Genomic DNA, 19,878 nt, shown 5'->3' on the forward strand with positions numbered 1-19,878 from the left:
TGTGTGTGTGTGTGTGTGTGTGTGTGTGTGTGTGTGTGTGTGCGCGTGCGCGCATCACATATGCATATTTTTATGTGCCTGCATTCTGGCTAGTTTATAGGTAGCCCAGGGTTATGGTGGTGAACCGCAGATCCTGGGTCAGGGGTTTGAATCCAAGCTGGAGGAGTAGCAGAGACAGCGCGGAGGAGTGTATAAATAAAATGTGGAAAGTCCCAGCAAAATCCAGGGACTTTACCTTTTTTGTTTGGAAACTTCCATTCCAAGCACTCTCCCACAGCGCTCTCATGGGGCTTCCATTGCCGGCTTTGAAGCATAAGAAGTGTTCTTTCTACCTTCTATTTTTCGCTATTCCGCGCTTCACAGTTTCCAATATAGTTTTCTCAGTATTGCATGGGGTCCAGTTTTGTCTCATGGGTTTTGTTGATCCACTGCTCTGGACTCCCAAGATACTATTATGGGCTCCTTGTTGTGACCTTGGTAAATACCGTGTTCCATCCACATCCAGCAGTAATATCCTCCAGTAATAGAGAAGATGCCACTGCGTTCTTCCATTCATTCCTGTATCATTGTTTACGTTCTTCCTTGCAGTACTTCCATTTCCTTCTTTGCTTTCTGCTTTTCTCCTTCCTTTCATCTTTCCATTCCTCCTTCCTTCATGTTCCTTCCTACCATTCTGTTTTTCCTGTTCTATGTTTTTTTTTGTCTCTCCCTCTCCCTGGTCCTGCCGGGGCCTCTGACTGTGCGTCTCTCCCTGCTCTCCTCTAGAGGACGATGTGGATCTGGAGGCCTTGGTGAATGACATGAACTCGTCGCTGGAGAGCCTCTACTCCACCTGCAGCGGCCAGCACAGTGAGTCCACCCCGCTGCTGCACAACGGACAGACCGCCTCTTCATCGTCACACCACCAACACCAGCAGCAGCAGCAGCAGAACCAGCATCACCTCAACTATCATCACGGCGGCCAGCCCACACGGCAGGGCCCACACTCACTGCACGCGCCGAGCCACGCCTCCCCGGAGCCTTCCTCCTCCTCTTCCTCCTCGGACTCGCCCCAAACCAGCCTGCGACGCTCCCAGCCCATGCACATTCTTGCTGTCAGGTGAGGCGCACATGCTCGTGCATACAACCACCCCATTAACCGTATCTAGGTGGTGATGATTCACCCCAAAATGTCTGAGGGATTTTCTGGCAATTTGACAAATCTGACAACTCTTTGAGGGGTGAAACCTGCTGCTATCGCCTTTATCTAGGCCGCCGCTTTTATACAAATGAGGTAATTGCTGGACCTTTTTTTCTCTTTTCTTTTTCAAAGTTACCTGCTCACATTTCCGGTGTGATGAAAGTTGATGGCGACGACTTCTTACTTCAGTGCTGAGAGAACTCCACTGTTTCAAGAACAGTTTGGGTCTCTGTCGATCAAAGCGGATACAAACCACGGCATTATTGTCATAAACTTACATCCGGTAGAACCCTAATCCCTAGCCGTACATTTTCGATAAAGGGTTCCTTAATTGCATTGCATTGCATCGCCTGCTGAAGGGAGGTCAAGTCAACTCCGAACCAGTTTGTCTGGTCTGCACTGTTTTTGCAATATCGGGTTTGTGTGGAAAGACTGGAAACGAGTCTCGTCGACGGTTTGGGGTCACGACACGTGACGATGTGTGGCATCGACACATGACATGGCCCTGTGGCCGTGAAGGATGTTTTTCTTGTTTCTAGTATTTATTCTGCAAACCTGATATTATAATTCTATATCTAACTCATCGGTCGGTAAACCTTTGAATAAGTATGTTGATTGTTTTTTCACCAGAGACATACGTGGCATGGAGGGGCTGCGGTGGTGGGCTTTGAGGCCGGGAAAGAGGCAAAGAATTCATTTTGAGGAGGCTAGCATTTATGACACAGTTAAAACACTTTTCAATACCAGATTCACCAAAAATACTTTTATTCCTTCTTAACCTCTGTCTATACACAATCTGTCTTTTCTACAGGCTTACCGCTCCCACCGCCGCCCTGACACCTATTCACGCGCCTCACTCGCTCCCTGTGTGCAACAGCCGCCTATTTCCCCCCGTTTATTCTTTTATCTTTTCTTTTTTAAACCTGTCATCCCATTCTGCCCTCTGGATAATTCGGCATAACAGTTCAAGCCTGCTCATTATCTGTAGCCCTTGAATGACCCGTTCCTTGTCACTGTGTCTTTGTCTCAAGCTACTTCACCAGCAGGAGGAGAAAGTTAAAATTCCCTTTTATTCCAGCGTAGGGTGCAAATGTCTCTCTTAGTTTGAGAGCAGTAACCATACCCCCCACCCCCCCCCCGAGGCTATTATTAAATGAATGCAAGCATGGGTACACATATAAGCAATGCACAAGCGTTTGTGCGCGCACGTGTGTGCACGGGTCGCGAGTGCCATTTGCGTGGTGCGCACACAGCCATACACAGACACAGAGCAGAGCTGGTGTCAGCTTCTTTTATTCGCTTTCTCTGGAGTATTTGACAGAACCAGAGGGGGATGATCGGGTAATGGAATATTCTGTCTCATAGGGCACACACACACACACACACACATACACACACAGATACACGCACTCACTCGCACACCGACACCACACGTCAAGCACCGAACTTCTTATTATTCAGGGCTGACCTCTGAATAACCCTGTTCCCTGGCTCTGATGGGAAAGACATCAAAAGGCCTATTCCCTTTTGAACTTATTGGGCTCTACAGAGAGGCAGAGTCGGAAAAGGACAGAGAGAGGGAGAGCGAAATGAATAGATTAAGAGGAGTTCTGGAAAAATTATCTGGTATTTCACATATACTGACCTGCAGAAACTTTTTATTCGTCACGATTTAACGTCCAAAAGTTGGTGATCACCTGTCAAATCATCCTTCCTCCTGCCGAGACTCCGCGCCGCCTAATTTAAAGCCACTTGAAAGTGAAGCGCTGATGCAATATTGATGAGCGTTGAATATTTCACAAAAAATAAAAAATATAAAAATATACTGGCAGTGTAGGACTTCCGGGGTTCTGTGATTCTCACTTGCCAGGAGACTCAGAGGGTTCATTATGGCGAGATCAGAGGAGAACAGACTACACCGACTCACGATACTTAACGCTGATGACTTATTAATACAATCTCTCTCTCTCTCTCTCCCCCCACCATGTATCCTTTTTACATGTCAGAGGGGTTCAACTCAAACTTCTGCTTTAAACTTTGCCTTCAGATTTTACATTTTTCTTAAATAGCTACATTTTCAGGTCACAAACTCGGGTTTTGGCGTTTAGGTTGTGCTGTTAAGATGAGAAACAGGTTTGCGTCGAGCCGCCAAACTGAAAACATTCAGCCTCTTAAAGATTCCATTTAAATAAATCGTTATTGATGTATGAATGTATTTAATTCAGGAGAGGCCTCTCTCAAAAAACACTGGAGTCATTGAAACAGGGATGAGTCGCTGATTCACCCATGGCTAAAGGCAAACAAATTAACCCAATTGACCATGATATATGGGTAGGGGTTAATGTTGTTGATCAATGCCAGTCAATGTTACCTTGATGGATGCTGAGACTACAAACGCTCAAAAAAAAAAAAGCAGTCCACATTGAACTCACTGTTGTAGGAGGAAATGCCCCTGAACAACATTGCTCATATCCCCAAACTTTCATTTTAGTTTGCACAAGCATGGACGAACATTCAGCTACCAACCGGTGTTCCAAGACCCCTCTTACGAACAAGGCTGAGAAGCCTCGTGGAGGAGGAGCATAACTTTTTGCATGTTGGTGTAGTTTCTATGGCTCCCTTCAGCGGCCGCTATTTGACGGGCGATTGTCCGATTTTACTGATTGCACCTTTAAAATCCACCCTGAAATGCCTCTTTTGTCCAGGAGGCTGCAGGAAGAGGAGCAACAGCTGCGGACGTCCTCTCTCCCAGCCATTCCCAACCCCTTCCCCGAGCTCTGCAGTCCAGCCAGCTCCCCTGTCCTCAGCCCGGGGTCCCTGCCCCCTGGAGGAGAGCCCCCCACTTGCAAATATGTAAGTAAAGCAGCAGCAGTGCGGAGATTAAGCAAATCAAAACCCCACACGGTTTCTCAACATACCCGTTGGCTCAAATGTTTCTTTGAATATCTTAATATGTGTTTTTTTTCAAATATTTTGGCTTGGTGTTTATGGTGCTTTTCGCACACGTGTGAGATGACAAGGCAAACAAGACTTATGAAATCGATCCCTTAACGGGCGAGATTCTAGGGCAGAAGATCCACGTTAGTGAAGTTTGTCTGATGCTGTTTGCTTTCCTTGGTCTCGGTTATTCTGGCTGTCATAACTGAGACGCATCTTTCTTTGCGCTCTGTGAACGAAGGGTGCAAAAGCTGGTCAGCGGTCTGTTGGACATTAGCTTCAGGAATTTTCCATGCTCTACATCTGTCCCATGTTAGTTACTCATCGAAGGCGCGCTGCCTGTGTGATTGCTTGCATGTGATGTTGCAGTACGTGCGTTTGTGTGGGGCGAATGTACACATACGCGTGTGTGTGTGTGTGTGTGTGTGTGTGTGTGTGTGTGTGTGTGTGTGTGTGTGTGTGTGTGTGTGTGTGTGTGTGTGTGTGTGTGTGTGTGTGTGTGTGTGTGTGTGTCTAGTGCATGTGTCAACCTGCATTGGTGTTTGTGTGCGCACGCCCGCTCGCTGTGCACACTTATTCGAGTGTAGACAAAAGCTGAGAAGAGGAGTTTGTTTATTCCTGGAAACCAAAGTGGCTCCATGGGGCTGTTAATGACCTTCACATGGGGACCGGCCAGCACCGGTTACAGTAACATACCAGTTTACAGTAAAACGAGGGCGGACAACCTCATAAATTCACTCCCTGGCTATGATCCCTGGTCTGACAGTTACAGCTCTTATGGTACAAGATAATAGGCCACAGTTTCGGTTTAGTCACCGCTACCCAATATGTGAACCTGAATTTACTGTAAATTGAACTGAACTGCTTGCTTGAACCTTGTTCCATAAATTAGGGCCAATGAATTGCTGAACACCAGAGCATCTGGGAAATGTTCAAAAACATCATCAAAAGAGGATTTGTTTTTGGGCAGCACCGGCAGCGTTGGGTTGAATTACCATCTGTAACATAAATTAGGGATGAAATGGGTCATCTTTTAAGGATCCTGTTTGAAATCGTATAGGCACTGAGTGGGAAGGTTGTTTCTTTCCAGGCAGACTGAATTATTAGCTGTGTCATGAATCAAGCGGTAAGTGGATAAATCTTCATATGGTTGTTATGGTAAAAAGGTAAAAAGAGTGAGAATGCTTTTTTCACCTTTTGTATGTCTTCCACTTATGTAAGTTAAACAGGAAGTAAGTGAAAGGGCAAAAGCAGGGACTCGAGCGAGGCGCACTCATTTTCTCAAGTACCATTTGAATCTAGCCACAGCTGGCTTCAGATGTATAGATCTTAAAAGTGAGAAAAAAAATATGCCAAGATGACATTACTTCCATGATCTTGCCTCACACATCACACTCATATACCATCCATCGAGCCAATCCATTATCTGTGGCCGTGCTACCTTTTAACTTTGACAGCAAAGGCAGTTATGGCACCGGATCACAGCATTGCTGTTTTCCGGAAGCCGTTTCAGGCCAGGAACTGTAGTAACTCTGGGAATTAACGGAGCGTCCAAGCGCTGGCCTGTGAATTTTCATTTTCCTCCAGTGAGGTGAGGAACAGGGATTGATGGTGGGGGCTGGAGTAGGACTTAACCAATTCTTTTCTGCTTGTGTCTCTTTTTACTTCCGATTTAAACATCAGACTGGTGTTCCTGTGCGTTTTAGTTAATATATCTTTCTTCTTCTTCTTCTTTTTGGATGATCTTCTATTTTTCTGCATTCTGCAAGTTCATAGGCATGAAACATAGAAGTTTAATGCCTTTGTCCTGTGTTAATGAGAGGGAGCCAATTGGCTGTAATAACCGCACGTCTATAAAATCGTACACTTTGGACCCAAGCCTAACTTGTGTAACCAATCAACCTGATTACAAGTGCTAAATACACTAATTAATTTCTGTAAATGAAAAGGATCAAGACACTCATTCCATTCTTCCTGACATGAATTCATTAATAACACAAATAGTTGATTTAATTTATGAACCAGGCGGAGAAAAAAAATCAAGACATTTATCAGTGTGTGAGTGAGAAATGTATTATTTAAAATCCCATACTTCCCTTTGAATCCTCCATATGTGAGATACATTCCACTATATGTTGTACTCCTCTGATATATGTTATAGCATCTCTCTGTGTCATAACCTTTATCTGTCATGTTAGTTTACAAGCCTTGTATTATTCCCTGTCTTATCTGAACCAAAATAAATGTTAGACTTTAATGAAAATATTAAAAGAATAAACTGCTCTAATCTTGCCTGCATGGACCACTTTACAGTGGCAACGAAGAGGCATTATTGAGAAAGAGACATTGAAAAGTGAACTTCTTTTTGCATGTGGGTGCCTGTGTTTGCACGCATAGTGTGCGTAAGTGCCGTTGCATGGCGTGTCCGCTTCTATGTTTGCTTTCGTTTCGTGCACGTGTGCATGCTTTGGCGTGTTTGCCTTTGTGAGTTCTGTAAACAATTTACAGCACTGGCACTGTCTTACCATTGTAATGGCAATGGAAAGTATGTCTCATTGTGGTTTCGCTCTTCAGTGGAAATTCAATTCAGCACCTTTCCACCGAAAATGCCTCCCGCTGAGCTGTCTCATCCCACACATGTGCCTCTGACTTAGGCGCTCCAGCTGCGCAGACACAAGCAGCGATGCTTACACTGTTCCATGGAAACCGTGCTATGGGCCTGTCCGTCTGCCAATCTGCAAGTACGACTTTAACCCAAAGTGATTTAAAAATCTCACCGTAATAACACGTGTTTGCTTGTGTCTTAGCAAGACGATGGGATTGTCAGCTATGTCATTAGCATTTTTCCCCTGAGGCTCATCTGTTCGTATATGTACATTATGTGAGCTGAAGTTCCTTTTTTGGGGGGGGGGGCTGGCTCCCTTTCTGCCTCTACCACACACGAGACAACACATCCAGCCTTTGTACACCCAATGGAAGCGTTCGGAGAGAACAGCCTTTCTTTACAATAGGGTTTTTGTTAAAGCTGTAAACGGTAGTACAGCGACAGGTAGTAGCAATTATCATTTTTGGATTTGTCGTTTGCCTCAAGCCTAGTGTTAAGCTGTCAAATTTTCATATGCAAGTGTCAACCCTCTTACAGTCTCACCCCTCGGCTACACCAGAAGCGGAAAGTGCTTCAGATACGCTGCCATTTTAATCAACATGGAAGGTCACACCAAGCAGAAGCGCCAGCGTCGTGAAAGCGGCATGCCGCGAGGCTCCTAAACCCCTCGTGTTTTTTATGTCTTGGTTCTATTTTTCCCGGTGCAAAGCATAAACTGGAGCGTAGATTCCCATAGAGGTTCATTCAAAAGATGTATTTAGTGAAAATCATCCAGCCTGATGTGCGGTCCTAACATGGATTACTGTTTCACCAGAACAAAATGAACCTCACTTACGTAAAGAAAATATTCCAGCAGGAAAACAAATATCACGCCCAGAAATACTCTATTTTTTTAATTCATATCTGTGAGGTCGTTCTGCATTCCCTGTTATATTTCAGTTGTGTTTGCGTTATTTTAATCAGGCACCTGGCCGGGAAGCTCAAGGGGATCCCAGTGCCCGTCAAGCTGCGTATTAGTCTCTGCATGTAAACAATGAATGCTAATCTCACAAACTAATCCATCAAGGTTCATAAACAAACAGACTCCAAATGCGATTGAAATGAAAAGCAAAGGGTTGAAAACGGAAGCAAAGATTCACTTTCTCACAATTCACAATTGCGTCTTCAGAATATACTCAAAATCCAACAATTTGTTTTCTTGTGCAGTACTGTGAAATTAAAAGTCATTTTTGATAAGTGAGAAGAGTCACAAAGAGTGTCTTTGTTTCCAGACAATGTCCAGATTAAGGTCCGGACCTGATTATCCGGATCCTTTCACACATGTAGCAAAAAAACAGATTGTCGGTGTCAGAGGCGTTTACACCACCTGAAAATGATGTGTGTGGTTTAGATGAGGGGCAGGGCCTGCGTAGAGCGTGCAGGAGGCAGGACGGGATGCCATGATGCTGCAGAGTTTTACAGCACACCCAAGATGGCGGACGACTTAGACTTATCAGCAGCTGGGCTTTTTTTGCGTTGATACTCCATGTATTTGGATGTATCCGCAATATAAACGAGAGAGTGGAAAGTAATAATAAAGAAAGCAGAAATGAGTACACAGCAGCTACACTGCACAAAGGTAAATAACTGGCGCATGATAGAGACGTCATCAATACGCGACATGCCCACTTGCTCGCTCTGAATGATCCGGACGATCACCTGCTCCGTTCACATCTACCACTCATTTGGACATTACCCTGACTTTGTACTAGGGTGCTGGCTGTGTAAAGTCTGGGTAATGTCCAGTTCAAATGATTCTGACATTTGCGTTCACACATACAGCTCCTCCGGGTAATGTCCGCATAATTTCAGGTTTACAGCGCATGTGTGAAAGCAGCTTTAGAAAGTCTAACATTTTGAACGGGCATGCACTAGTGATATAAATAATGATATGATGCTAGCACACTAGTTTCTTTCCTGGTCTGCCTCCGTCCACCAGCTTCCCACACCTTCATCTTATCCAGGCTTTCTAAATGTCCAATCCAGCCAGCCAGCCTTTGACTGAGAAGTTTCTCAGGTTTACTTTATTGAATTTTCCATCCGCCAGGCGGAGGTTTTCCTGCAGATTCCCTTGGCCTGTGGCCCATGCGCAGGAGGCCGGGTGAACTCAGCACAGCCTGTCGACCGGGCCTGTCGTAGGTCATTGGGAACTCTTTAGACAGAACAGTCCAACGGAAGTAAACAAACTGTGTCCTCTATATCACAAATTCACATAAAACTCAAGTCGCAAGTTCAGGCGTTAACCCCACCTGCTCCTCCTAAAGAAGGAGCTGAAACTCAAGTGTAGGAGATTTTCTAATTGCCAGGAAGTATTGACATTTCACTGCATATATGTATGACTGTATGTATATGTATGTGACAAATAATCTCTTGAACTTGAACATCTACTCATATCTGGACAGGTTCGGTACAGATATACTGGTCTAGACCAAAGTTATTTTGTCCACCAGAACGTTCCGATGGATCCTTCTCACAGAGATGTCATGAAAGCGTAAACACAACATCACAACATAAAATTGGCTTTTTCCCATTCAGGCATCCCAGTACACCAGTAGGGGCAACACGTTGTGTATACTGGTAAACTGTAATACCTGAATGAAACAGTACAGTAATTGATTTCCTCTACAACACCTCTGTCAAAAGGGTGAACTTGAAGGGAGGATTCATTGACTTCCCTCTTCCACCGATCCACACACAGACCAAAGCTTTGAGAAATCTTGACTTACAAGCGACTGCTTTGCCCACTCTGCAAAGAGAGAGAGAGAGCACGAGTGAGCGAGCTGGGCAAAATGTATGTAAAGTGTGTTTGAATAAACTCCTATAGGAAGCCACAGACTGTGGGGCACTTGGCCAGAATGTCCATTATTTTTTATAGCATGTGTTTTTGACAGTCTGCCCTTGATGGCGCAGCGGGAAGGACTGTTGCATTCTGACTTGGACATGGTGTTCTCATAGCTGGTCTCACAGTTCCTAGTTGGGGGTGTAGTGATTTGTGCAGGGGGGTTTGCCAGGATTGTAATGGATTTACTGTACTTGGACTGGATGTCCTGGACACCATGCTATATAGCATGACTAGTAATATTCTTCTTGTTTGTTTTTCTTCAGTGTCTGCCTCTCATTTTCTATTGATGTTTTCTGTCCATCTCTCCTGCCCGCCTGCCCTTGTCTTTTGTATATTGCCTGTCTCTTGTTTACGCGCTAGACCAACAACCCAATTCTCTGTCATCTCAAGTCCTATGAAATGCAAAGGAATGCAGAGGCTAAACACGTTTTTGGCTCAGTGAGTAATTTAGCGAGAGAGAGAGAAAACAGATGTTAACCAAAATGTCTAATATCCAATTGATTTACTTAAACATGAAGATCCTTTTTTTCTTCACCTGATGAGTTAATTGTCCTTAAATAACACATTTACGGCACAAGTTTGGCAGACCCAATTTACAGTGCCGGTAAATTAGCCTTTTCCCCGCAGATTGAGTTGGAATTGTGATAATTCAACTGAAAACAGTATCCTCTGTCAATCACACAGAGTATTTTTTTCTTACTATGGAGCTCCGAGTTCTAAGAGGGTACTGTTTACCTGCCAGGAATGCTCTTGGTCTCTTAATGGCCGCAACCCAAGTGAAATCATCAACTTAATGCTTTTTAAGGCAGACAGCGGCTCTTAGTACTTTTATGTACATTGTGTATGTTGGGGAACTGGGAAAAGTGGTAGTTACAGTTCATGTTTTGATGACCTAACCACAGTGCGACCTGTTGATTGAGGATAATTGATAATTGATAATTGTACAGCTATGACAGTGTTGGAGATTTATCACTTAAATTGAGATATAAACTAGTTATATTGTGTACACACTGTCCCTTCACCTTTGTATAAACAAAAGGATTGGTTAATATGAAACGTATGTGTGGAGTTCGTTTCAGAAAATCTTGGCATAATACCGTTTCCTGTGAGAAACGTATAACTCCGACAACTACATTCATTGATGGATATTTAATTTAGCTAATGAATAGGGCATAGTCCCAAAATTTCAGAGTAAACCATCAAATAAATGTATGCGTTCCACCCCATCTAGAAAACCTTTGCTCATGGTGGTCTAGCGTTGGCACCATCTACCGGTGTCATCTGGAAGCCTGTGACTAGGAAATCCGTTTGTTGCTCGGTTATTGCTCACATTGCTGCTGGGGTCGAATGGCATTTGTTTTTAGAGAGGGACCGATCGATTGGCCGTCGACTGATCAGTGTCAGATATATCAGATTTTGTGCTGGTCGAATTTACACGCATATGCAATGCACGATGGTTCATGTCACGCTACGGCTGGGCAGTATACCGACTTTTTACGGTATATACCTGTAGATATATATTTTCAAACAAGATATATTATGAGGCAATACCATATCGATATAATTTGATGTTGCGTTAAAATACACAACCCGTTTCTTCCGTAAAGCCTTGCTAGGAGATCTCTCTTCTCTCACACTCTCCGAGCGACCCTGCTCGCGCGCAGATGGAGAGTGGGGGCAGAGGGAGAGTCCGCTTGTAATACGCAACTTTAAGCCACTTGAAAAATTCCTGTGTTGCTGTTTTTTGGGCTTGTTTTTAAAAAAAAAAAAAAAAAAGGTTGGTTGTTGCCGTGGACCGGTGCTGGGCATTTGGCACCGGGCCATTAGAAGGTGGGCAGGAATCTTTTTAGAAGGGATCTCAGCACTGATTGCAGCTGAGCGGAGCAGGATTTTATTTATACAAAAATCCTGTCCAGTATCTGGAGCACTTTTTTCTCTTGATATTTGTTTGAGTGAGAGTGAGTGAAGGTCCTGTAACCTGGTGCAGTTTTGGAGAAGATCTAAGTTATTTAATAGTCAATGTTTTATTATAAACATACAATCGAATTTTCCCTTAAAAAAGTTACAAAAATGTTTGTGTATGCTCTCAACTATAGTTCTTAGAAAGAATCGGAATCTGCCAAAATCTGAATTGGCAGGTCAGACTTTTAAAAAATCTGAAATCGGCCAAGAAAATTGCAATCGGTGCGTCTCTATTTATGTTGCATAACAAATTTTCTGAACTCTAGTTAACAAGATTTGTTATAACAAGATTTCTTGCTAACTCCGCTCATTGTGCTCCAGGAAACAGTCACAGGAAAACTGAGCTACCAGCAAAATCGTTGAAATTTTGAGCACAAATGGCACGAGAATATACATGAGAAATCCAAACATTTACATCTTTTGCAAGTGTCTACAGTAAAAAGATGATAAACCCATTCTGATGTCGCGTTTTATCTATAATCAAGCATTTTACAGTCAAACTGCTTCTCTCCTTTCTTTGTCCTTGTGTTGAGCATTTTTTTGATAACCACACTTGGGGATTAATGTTCACGTGTTTGTTTCCAATATAAAGAAATTAATTTAGAAGAAATAAACACTGATGTATAATCAAATAGCCCAGGGTAAGGGTTGTGGGCGTCTGATGTGCAGAGCCCTGGAAGGAAATCCTAAAACAAAAGATACCTAAAACAAGAAGTTGTAATGCTCCACAATGATTCATTAGTTGAATCATTTCCCTTTTGATGATGGGAATCCTGTATTTGTTGTCTCATTGTCTGGGATAGGGTGACAGTGGTGGGGTGGGTTTCTTCACACCTCCGAAAGACATCCAGGTTGAAATTAAGAAACTACATGGATGGACCTTTTTCCTTTGCTGACAGACAAAGGATGAACAGGCAATGACAATCTCCTTTTTAAGAAAACAATCTTTAATGTTCAAAGAGCTTTGTGAGCAGGATATGTCTGCTCTCGTCGGTACAGCATTCTGTGCTCGGCGGAAAGTCAGAGTCACTACAGTGAAGCGATCGTTGCAGCGAGTCCCCGTTCCTCCAGCTCGCCGAAAGGGGGCCATATGAAAACAAAAACAAAGGGAGACTGATATACGATGTGCAGCGTTCCGATGTTTAGTCCTCCCTCGGCTCCCCTGGCGCTGAAGCGTGGCTTTCCGCTGGCTGCCTCTCTCCTTGAACGTTGGAACGGCTCCGGGGGTCAGAGTGCAACTTTTTCCACTGCAAATGGAATGGCGAAGTGGAATGCGGCCGCCGAAGTGTGGGTTAAGTGTGCTGGAACGCAGCAGCTTGTGCTTGCACCTCAAACCTCACATGGCAACCGTGTGTGTGTGTGTGTGTGTGTGTGTGTGTGTGTGTGTGTGTGTGTGTGTGTGTGTGTGTGTGTGTGTGTGTGTGTGTGTGTGTGTGTGTGTGTGTGTGTGTGTGTGTGTGTGTGTGTGTGTGTGTGTGTGTGTGTGTGTTAAGCACACGTTTCCAGTCTTTTGCATTTTCATGTACTAGAGTGTATATGTGTATAATTGCAAAGTATAAGTGCAGGCTTCCTTGCACCTATACTTCGTTTGTTAGAAGCCTCGATCTTGTGGCCGCGCATGAGTGTCCCAACTAGGTTATTTCTCAGGTAATTTCAACTCTTTCTTAGAGTTCTCCCCCTCCCAATTGGCCTCCCCCCCAATGTGCACTGTGACATCATAGCATTGTGACATGTCTGTCTATGTCTGTCCATGCCTGTCTATACAGTGTATACCAGTCCCATTCACTTACCTGCGCGGTGCCAGGTTGTCGAGTACCTTCCGCCCAGCTTTCCAGTGTCTTATTCTGTATCCTCGCCTGCCTGGTTCTGACCGTGTTTCCGCCTTCTGAATTTACCCTTCACCTGCCCCTTTCGCCTGACGGACTGATTTCCTGGTTTGACCTCCTTGCCTGTCTTTTTCCCTGTCTTCTGCCTAAAGTCCATCAAAGAACGGTTTCGTGTACTTGATTGTGTCTGTGGTCTTGTTGTTGGGTTCAAGTCTGTCTCAGCCATTACAGTACAATCTGGCCAGTATAGACCTAGCCGGCTCGGACTCTCTCAAGCAGCAGCTGATGGCTCAAGCAGACGCCGCCATTCACCACCAAGAACAGGCACTCTCTGCCTTTACAGCCTACAGATGTCCACTCTGGAGTCTGGAGTCAGTCTGAACATCTACAATGACTTTTTCTGCTATGCCTGCTACTTCCTTTGCCGCTCCCCCTGCCATTCCAGCCAGCCTGGCGCCTCCTTCAGCTCCGGGTTCCGAGCCACAATTGCCACCCCCGGAATGTTATTTGGGGTCTCTGGGAACTTACCTGTCCTTCCTGGTCCAGTGTCCCCTCATGTTCAAGCTTCAGCCCTCTTCTTTCCTCACCGGACATTAACGTGTGGCGTATATTATATCACTCCTCTCCGGCCAAGTGATGGAATGGGGAATGGCTGAGTGGGAGAATAAATCCCCTTCCCACGGCATGGCAATTTTTCTCCACAGTGCTCCGCAAGGTTTTTGACCACACCACTCCCGGTAGAAAGGTGCCTCGGATCTTTTCAGTCTCACCCAGGAGGGTGCACGTTTTCACAGTACTCCATTAAATTCCGTACTGCCACAGCAGAGATTAAGTGGAACACTCCCTCGTTGTTGGATCCTCTCCATCATTGATTGTCTGCTGGCATTAAGGACGAGTTGGTGGCACAGGAACTCATGGCGGACCTTGATAATTTTGTTGCTTTTGCCGTTTGCATAGACGGCCGTCTTGAAACAGTAGGTGGCTCACTTCTCTTGGCCCCGGGAGCCATCTTGCTGCTACGCCCAGTCTCCACCATCTTGTCCGCTCCCAGCGCCCCTACTGGCACCCTGGAGCCCATACAGCTAAGCTGGTCTCTGCTGTCCGCTGCAGAACAACAGCGCCGCTTGCAGGAAAATTATTGTATTTTATTGGATTGACAGCAGCCATTTTGTCTCCATCTGCCCCGGCTCACCAGAGGGCACTAGTGAGCCGGACTGTGAACCCTAATATACCCTCTAGGCCTCTTCTCCACGCTGAGCTGTTCTGCTCAGGACAAGGACTCCGGGTGTCGGTCCTCATCGACACTGGTGTGGACTCCAACCTGATGGACATTCAGCTCGCCGACCAGCTAGGTCTCCACAAGGTCTCTCTGGAGAAGCCCAGAGCCACTGCCCTTGATAGTTGACCTCTGTGCACGGTGGTCCACCATATGTCTCCTCTTCACTTGGGAATATCAGGCAATCATTTTGAGACCATTTCTTTTCACATGATTAATGCTCCTCAGCAGCCAGTTATTTTTGGATACCAAAGGCTTCAGAGACACAACTCTCATATACACTGGAAACAGGGATCATCTTCCAGTGTAGTAACAATTGTCATGCTGTCTGCCTGCTTGCCCACATCTCACCCATCTGACCCCCCTGAGTTAAAGGAGCAGCCAGTAGATTAATCTGCTAGTGTGGGGCCTGCTAGCAGCCAGCCCGCTAGCTTTAGGCCTGCTAGCCGCCAGCGGGTTTCGCGGCCTGAACCCCGTACTGCTTGACTCCCGCCTGCACGTCCGTCAGTTAAATTTGGGTTTGTGAGCCTGGACTCTGGTCCTGACCTTAGCCTAGCCCCCAGTGCTAGGCCGCTACTCACCTGTCCTGTTCCTGTCCCTGAAGACCCCCAGCTGTCCCCTTTCTGGGGGCCGTGCCTTGCCATTTTCCCCAGGTGCCCTCAGAAAAGATCCTTGAGGAGAAACCGTGGTCTCAACTCTAGTCTCATGGAACGCCATCGCAGCCTACTCCTGTTCCAGGGTTGTCGGCTGCCCCTGCTGAGGTTCCGCCCGTTCCTGTTCCACAGCAGTCAGCCGCCCCTGCTGAACCTCAGACTGCTCTTGTTCCAGAGCCCATGGCTGCCTTTGCCGAGGCTGTCTGTTCCTGGTCCCGAGCCATTGAGCCATCCAGCCTATGCCTGTCTGTTTGTCCAGTGTCCTAACAGCATCAGGTTTGTCTCCAGCCCCTGAGTTCCCTGATCTTTCTGGAGTTCCCTACGATTATCTAGACCTGGACGAGGTGTTCAACAACTCTCAGGCCACGGTGCTGCCTCCTCACCACCCCTATGACTGCGCTATCGACCCTCTTCCAGGCTCTTCTCGCTGTCGGCTCCAAGGCCATGGAGAGTTATATCAACAACTCGTTGGCAGTAGGGATTATCCACCCATCCTTGTCTCCAGCCTTTGCCTGTGCCTTGTCTTCCTTGGTCCCACATCTCCCTGGACTTTGTTAACAGACTTCCTCCCTCTGACGGTAACATGGTTTATCCATACTGTTGTTGACCGTTTTTCCAAGACTACCCATTTGATTCCCTTGCCGAAGCCACCTTCTACCAAGGAAACTGCGGAGAGTATCCATCATGTGTTGCACCTGCATGGCCTCCCCAGTGACGTTATCTCTGATAGGGGGCTGCAGTTCACATCTTGTTTCTGGTCGGAGTTTTGCAGCCTCCTGGAAGCCTCTGTCCTCTGGTTTTCAGCCCCAGGAAGAACCAGGAGATGGACTCTCACAATCCATCCCCCTGGTCTAAGCACTGGTTGAGTACGCGCATAATACACTTCCCAACTCTGCCACTGGTTCCTCCCCGTTTGTGGGGCTACTAAACTCAGCTCTTCCCCAAGAAGGAGGCCTGTGTTCCATCAGTCCAGGCTTTCATCCGCCAGTGTCAGCACACCAAGATGCAAGCGTGCTCTTGAGTCCCCGCCCATAGCATCCTGGACCTGTCCCTTATCGGGGATTTTCACCAGGACCACCCGGACCAGCCTGATGGGACGTCAGGGGCGGTCCCTGGAGGGGGGGTTCTGTCACAACTTAGGTTGCCACATGTTATTCTCTTACTTATCCGGTCATTTCAGATTTGGTCCCTCCTGGAATTCTGCCCCTCCCAATCAGCCTCCCTCCAATCAACACTGTGACATAGCATTGTGACAATATTTCTGTCTATACCTATCTATATACTGTATACCGGTCTTGCTCACTCATGCGGTGCCAGATTGTCGAGTACTTTCCACCCAGCATTCCAGTATCTTATTCTGTAGCCTTGCCTGCCTGGTTCTGACCGTGTTCTCGCCTTTTGGATTCTGAATTATTTTGGATTGTTAGCCCTACGGACTCATTTCCTGGTTTGACCTCCTTGCCTGTCTTTTTCCCTGTCTTCTGCCTGAGCCCCATTAAAGAACTGTTACGTCTACTTAATTGTGTCTGTGGTCATGCTGTTGGGCTCAAGCCTGTCTCAGCCATTACTGTGTGTGTGTTTTACATGTGTTCCCTGTGCCTCGTTCCAGCACTGATATGTTGTGCAGGTCAAGCTGTGCGGAGATCAAAGGTAAATCTGCCTGTTCACTCACAGCAGCCAACCAGCCTGTTCTTTAATGGGCCTTAATGTGACATGCAATGCATAGACAGATTCTCTCACATGCAATGCATAGACAGATTCTCTCTCTCACACACACACAGACACACACACACACACACACACACACACACACACACACACACACACACACACACGCTTCAAGTGCACAGTTCTTGTAAGTTTACACAAGAGTATGATTTGTGCTGTTTATGCCGTTCAGCCTGTGATTATTTGAATCTGATGTGGATGGAGATGAATCAGAAGTCACGTGGGACTGTGTATGCCATGCAACGCCTTTTAATATTTTGCCACCAAGTATAACATCACACACACACCTGCATGTTACCTGATGCTTCATGTGGATTAATTGAACGCAGCACACAAGCTTTACTGTAAGCTTGTTTACATGCCTTCTATCCCTCCATCACACACATGCACACAACAACTGACTTGATCAACACGAATGCACACTTGAGTGTCGCTAAGTGACAGGATTTGCGGCTTTCAGCACCGTGAAATATATACACAAATTGTTTGGCCTCTATTGAGTGAACACAGCCTGGAGGAGAGCCAGGCAGGTTGTGGTGGAGTCTGGAACATCTCATGTGTTGGGGCCATATTTATCCCGCTCAACTAAATGGAAACATGCCTAGACCTGCTACTGAGAGGCAGACACACACACACACACACACACACACACACCCACACACACACACACACACACACACACACACACACACACACACACACACACACACATATATAGTCACACGTAGATACGAATGAAGGGACCGGCAGACCTTGAGCGGTAATCCACTCACAACACAGCAGGCTCAAATTCTATTCTATTACGAAAGAAGACAGAAGCTTGATAGAGGACAAAATATGCCTTGACTTTTACGTTGTGAAGTGCCAATCGCACTAGCTTCAACGACAGCAATATTAGAGCCAAGTTCAATTATTATTATTAATAATAATAATAATAATAATAATAACTGGGATTTATATAGCGCCTTTCACAAACCCAAGGACACTTGGGTTTGTGAAACAAACAAGACAGGGTAGATAACAAAACAAGATAGGGTAAATAAACAAAACAAGACGGTAAATAAACAAAACAAGACAGGGTAGATAGTTAATTTCAATAGTCGTTGGATTTGCTTCTAGTAGCAAAGTAAAAATGCCAGGATTGCGAACTTCAACAGGCAAAATTGCTGCGTTGACCAATTATTGGTGGGAGGAAAATTTTGGAGGGCTCTCACATATTAACATGAATATCCAGTTGACCTCTGGACCTCTCGTGTGTGTGACAATATAAACATAACGCACGTTTTACGCGATCGACTCTTTTGGCTGAGCAGTACTTAAACTTTAGATCAGCTGAAGCAGGCTTTTATGCTGAGCGCAGGACCTTCCGCATGTATTTCCTCTGCCAACGCACATATGTACCGCATTTATCATGGTGTGTGCGTGCACGCGTTTGTGAGACGTGTGTGCATGCATGTGTGTGTGTCTGCTTTACAAAGAGTGCAATGTGTTGCTGCCTGCAGGCAATTCATCTGGCCAGAGCCGTTGAACTCATTTAGGTCATGAAGACTGTATCTCTCGCTTTCTTTGGTCCTCTCTCTCTTTCTCTGTATCGCTCGCATTTCTTCTGTCCCTGCCTACCCATCCCTGTTCTTACCCAGTCTTTGACTGTCCCTGTGCTCTCACCCTCTCCCTCTCTGTGGAAAGTAGGACAGCTCAGATTTCTTATGCTGCGGCACCCTGAGAAAAGGGAAGAATAAGAAAGCAAGGAAAGAGGGAGAAATGGAGGGAGGAATGGGAGAAAATAGGTGAAAGCAATAGTAATAGTAAAAGCAAAAGTACAAACCACTAAATTTGTGAGTATCTTATATGGTGGTTAGTTGTCTACATTGTATGCCTTTGATGTAAAAAGCATTTTTGTTTCCTGCTTTTGTAATTTCTCTTTGTTTTCCCCCGATAGGGTCATTCTTTGAAATTGCCCATGATTTACACACCCTGCCTTATATGATTTATTTTTATTTGATTTATTTTTATTTGCTTCACTCCGTTAAGGCTTATTCAGATAAGACATTAGGGAAATTTGCCCATCACAAATTTCAAAAACAGTTTGGAGTTCACAAAAAAATGAAACACTTAATAAAATACGGGAATATAAACCGACCTTCACCACTCCAGTCTCCATAAAAATCACCGTTCGTTCTGCTCCATTGTGCTCGCCAAAATCTTACCAACGGCGTCACCCTTTGTCCACCCAATCACAGTTCCCCCCCAAACCACCCCCCTCCTCCCACTGTAACCGCACAATGGTCCCAAAAATCATTCGCCTGAAAGGACATTTGCTGCCCAGGATATGCTGGCATTTGGCCCTGGTGTGCAATTAAGCTTTTGCTCCTGTTGGGGAAACATTTAGCCCCATGTGGGGCATTTCTCAGTAGGTCGCCACCGTAGTCAGATGGAGAGACCATTGTGGCTTAACCCCTCCCACCCGACCTCTTTCATCGCCGCCATCAGTTGTGTGACTTAAACACTGCCGCGTGATTAAAGCGACGAGGCAGATTCAGTTCTGTGTAGAGTGGCCAAGTCCTCAGGCTGAGACCTTGTCGGAAAATTCCCAGATGAGACGGAGCGTTGTGCGGATAGATAGCAGACGCCACTAAGGTGATGAAATGAGCGAGATACCATCACCGATAGTCTTATCGTATCAGAGCCGTGACAAAATGTATGGCCCTATGAATTAAAGTTATAACTACACCGATTAGCCACAACATTAAAACCATCTGTCTAATATTGTGTAGGACCCCTTGGTTCTGCCAAAACAGCTCTGACCTGTCGAGGCATGGACTCCACAAGA

The 19,878-nt window shown here is 45.6% G+C and overlaps 1 protein-coding gene across 2 annotated transcripts in view; it reads left to right on the plus strand.

Annotated features, from left to right (window-relative positions):
- Window positions 1-19,878, plus strand: part of grb10b (growth factor receptor-bound protein 10b) — a 79,288-nt gene that overhangs the window by 34,526 nt on the left and 24,884 nt on the right. For both annotated transcript variants that reach the window (XM_080005279.1, XM_080005280.1), the window contains exons 4-5: window positions 766-1,099; window positions 3,886-4,033. In XM_080005279.1, the coding sequence (XP_079861405.1) occupies window positions 766-1,099; window positions 3,886-4,033 (482 nt within the window). The remainder of the gene's footprint in view (window positions 1-765; window positions 1,100-3,885; window positions 4,034-19,878) is intronic.

The sequence above is a fragment of the Zeus faber genome, assembly GCF_960531495.2.
Source record: "Zeus faber genome assembly, chromosome: 8".
Lineage (NCBI taxonomy): Eukaryota > Metazoa > Chordata > Actinopteri > Zeiformes > Zeidae > Zeus > Zeus faber.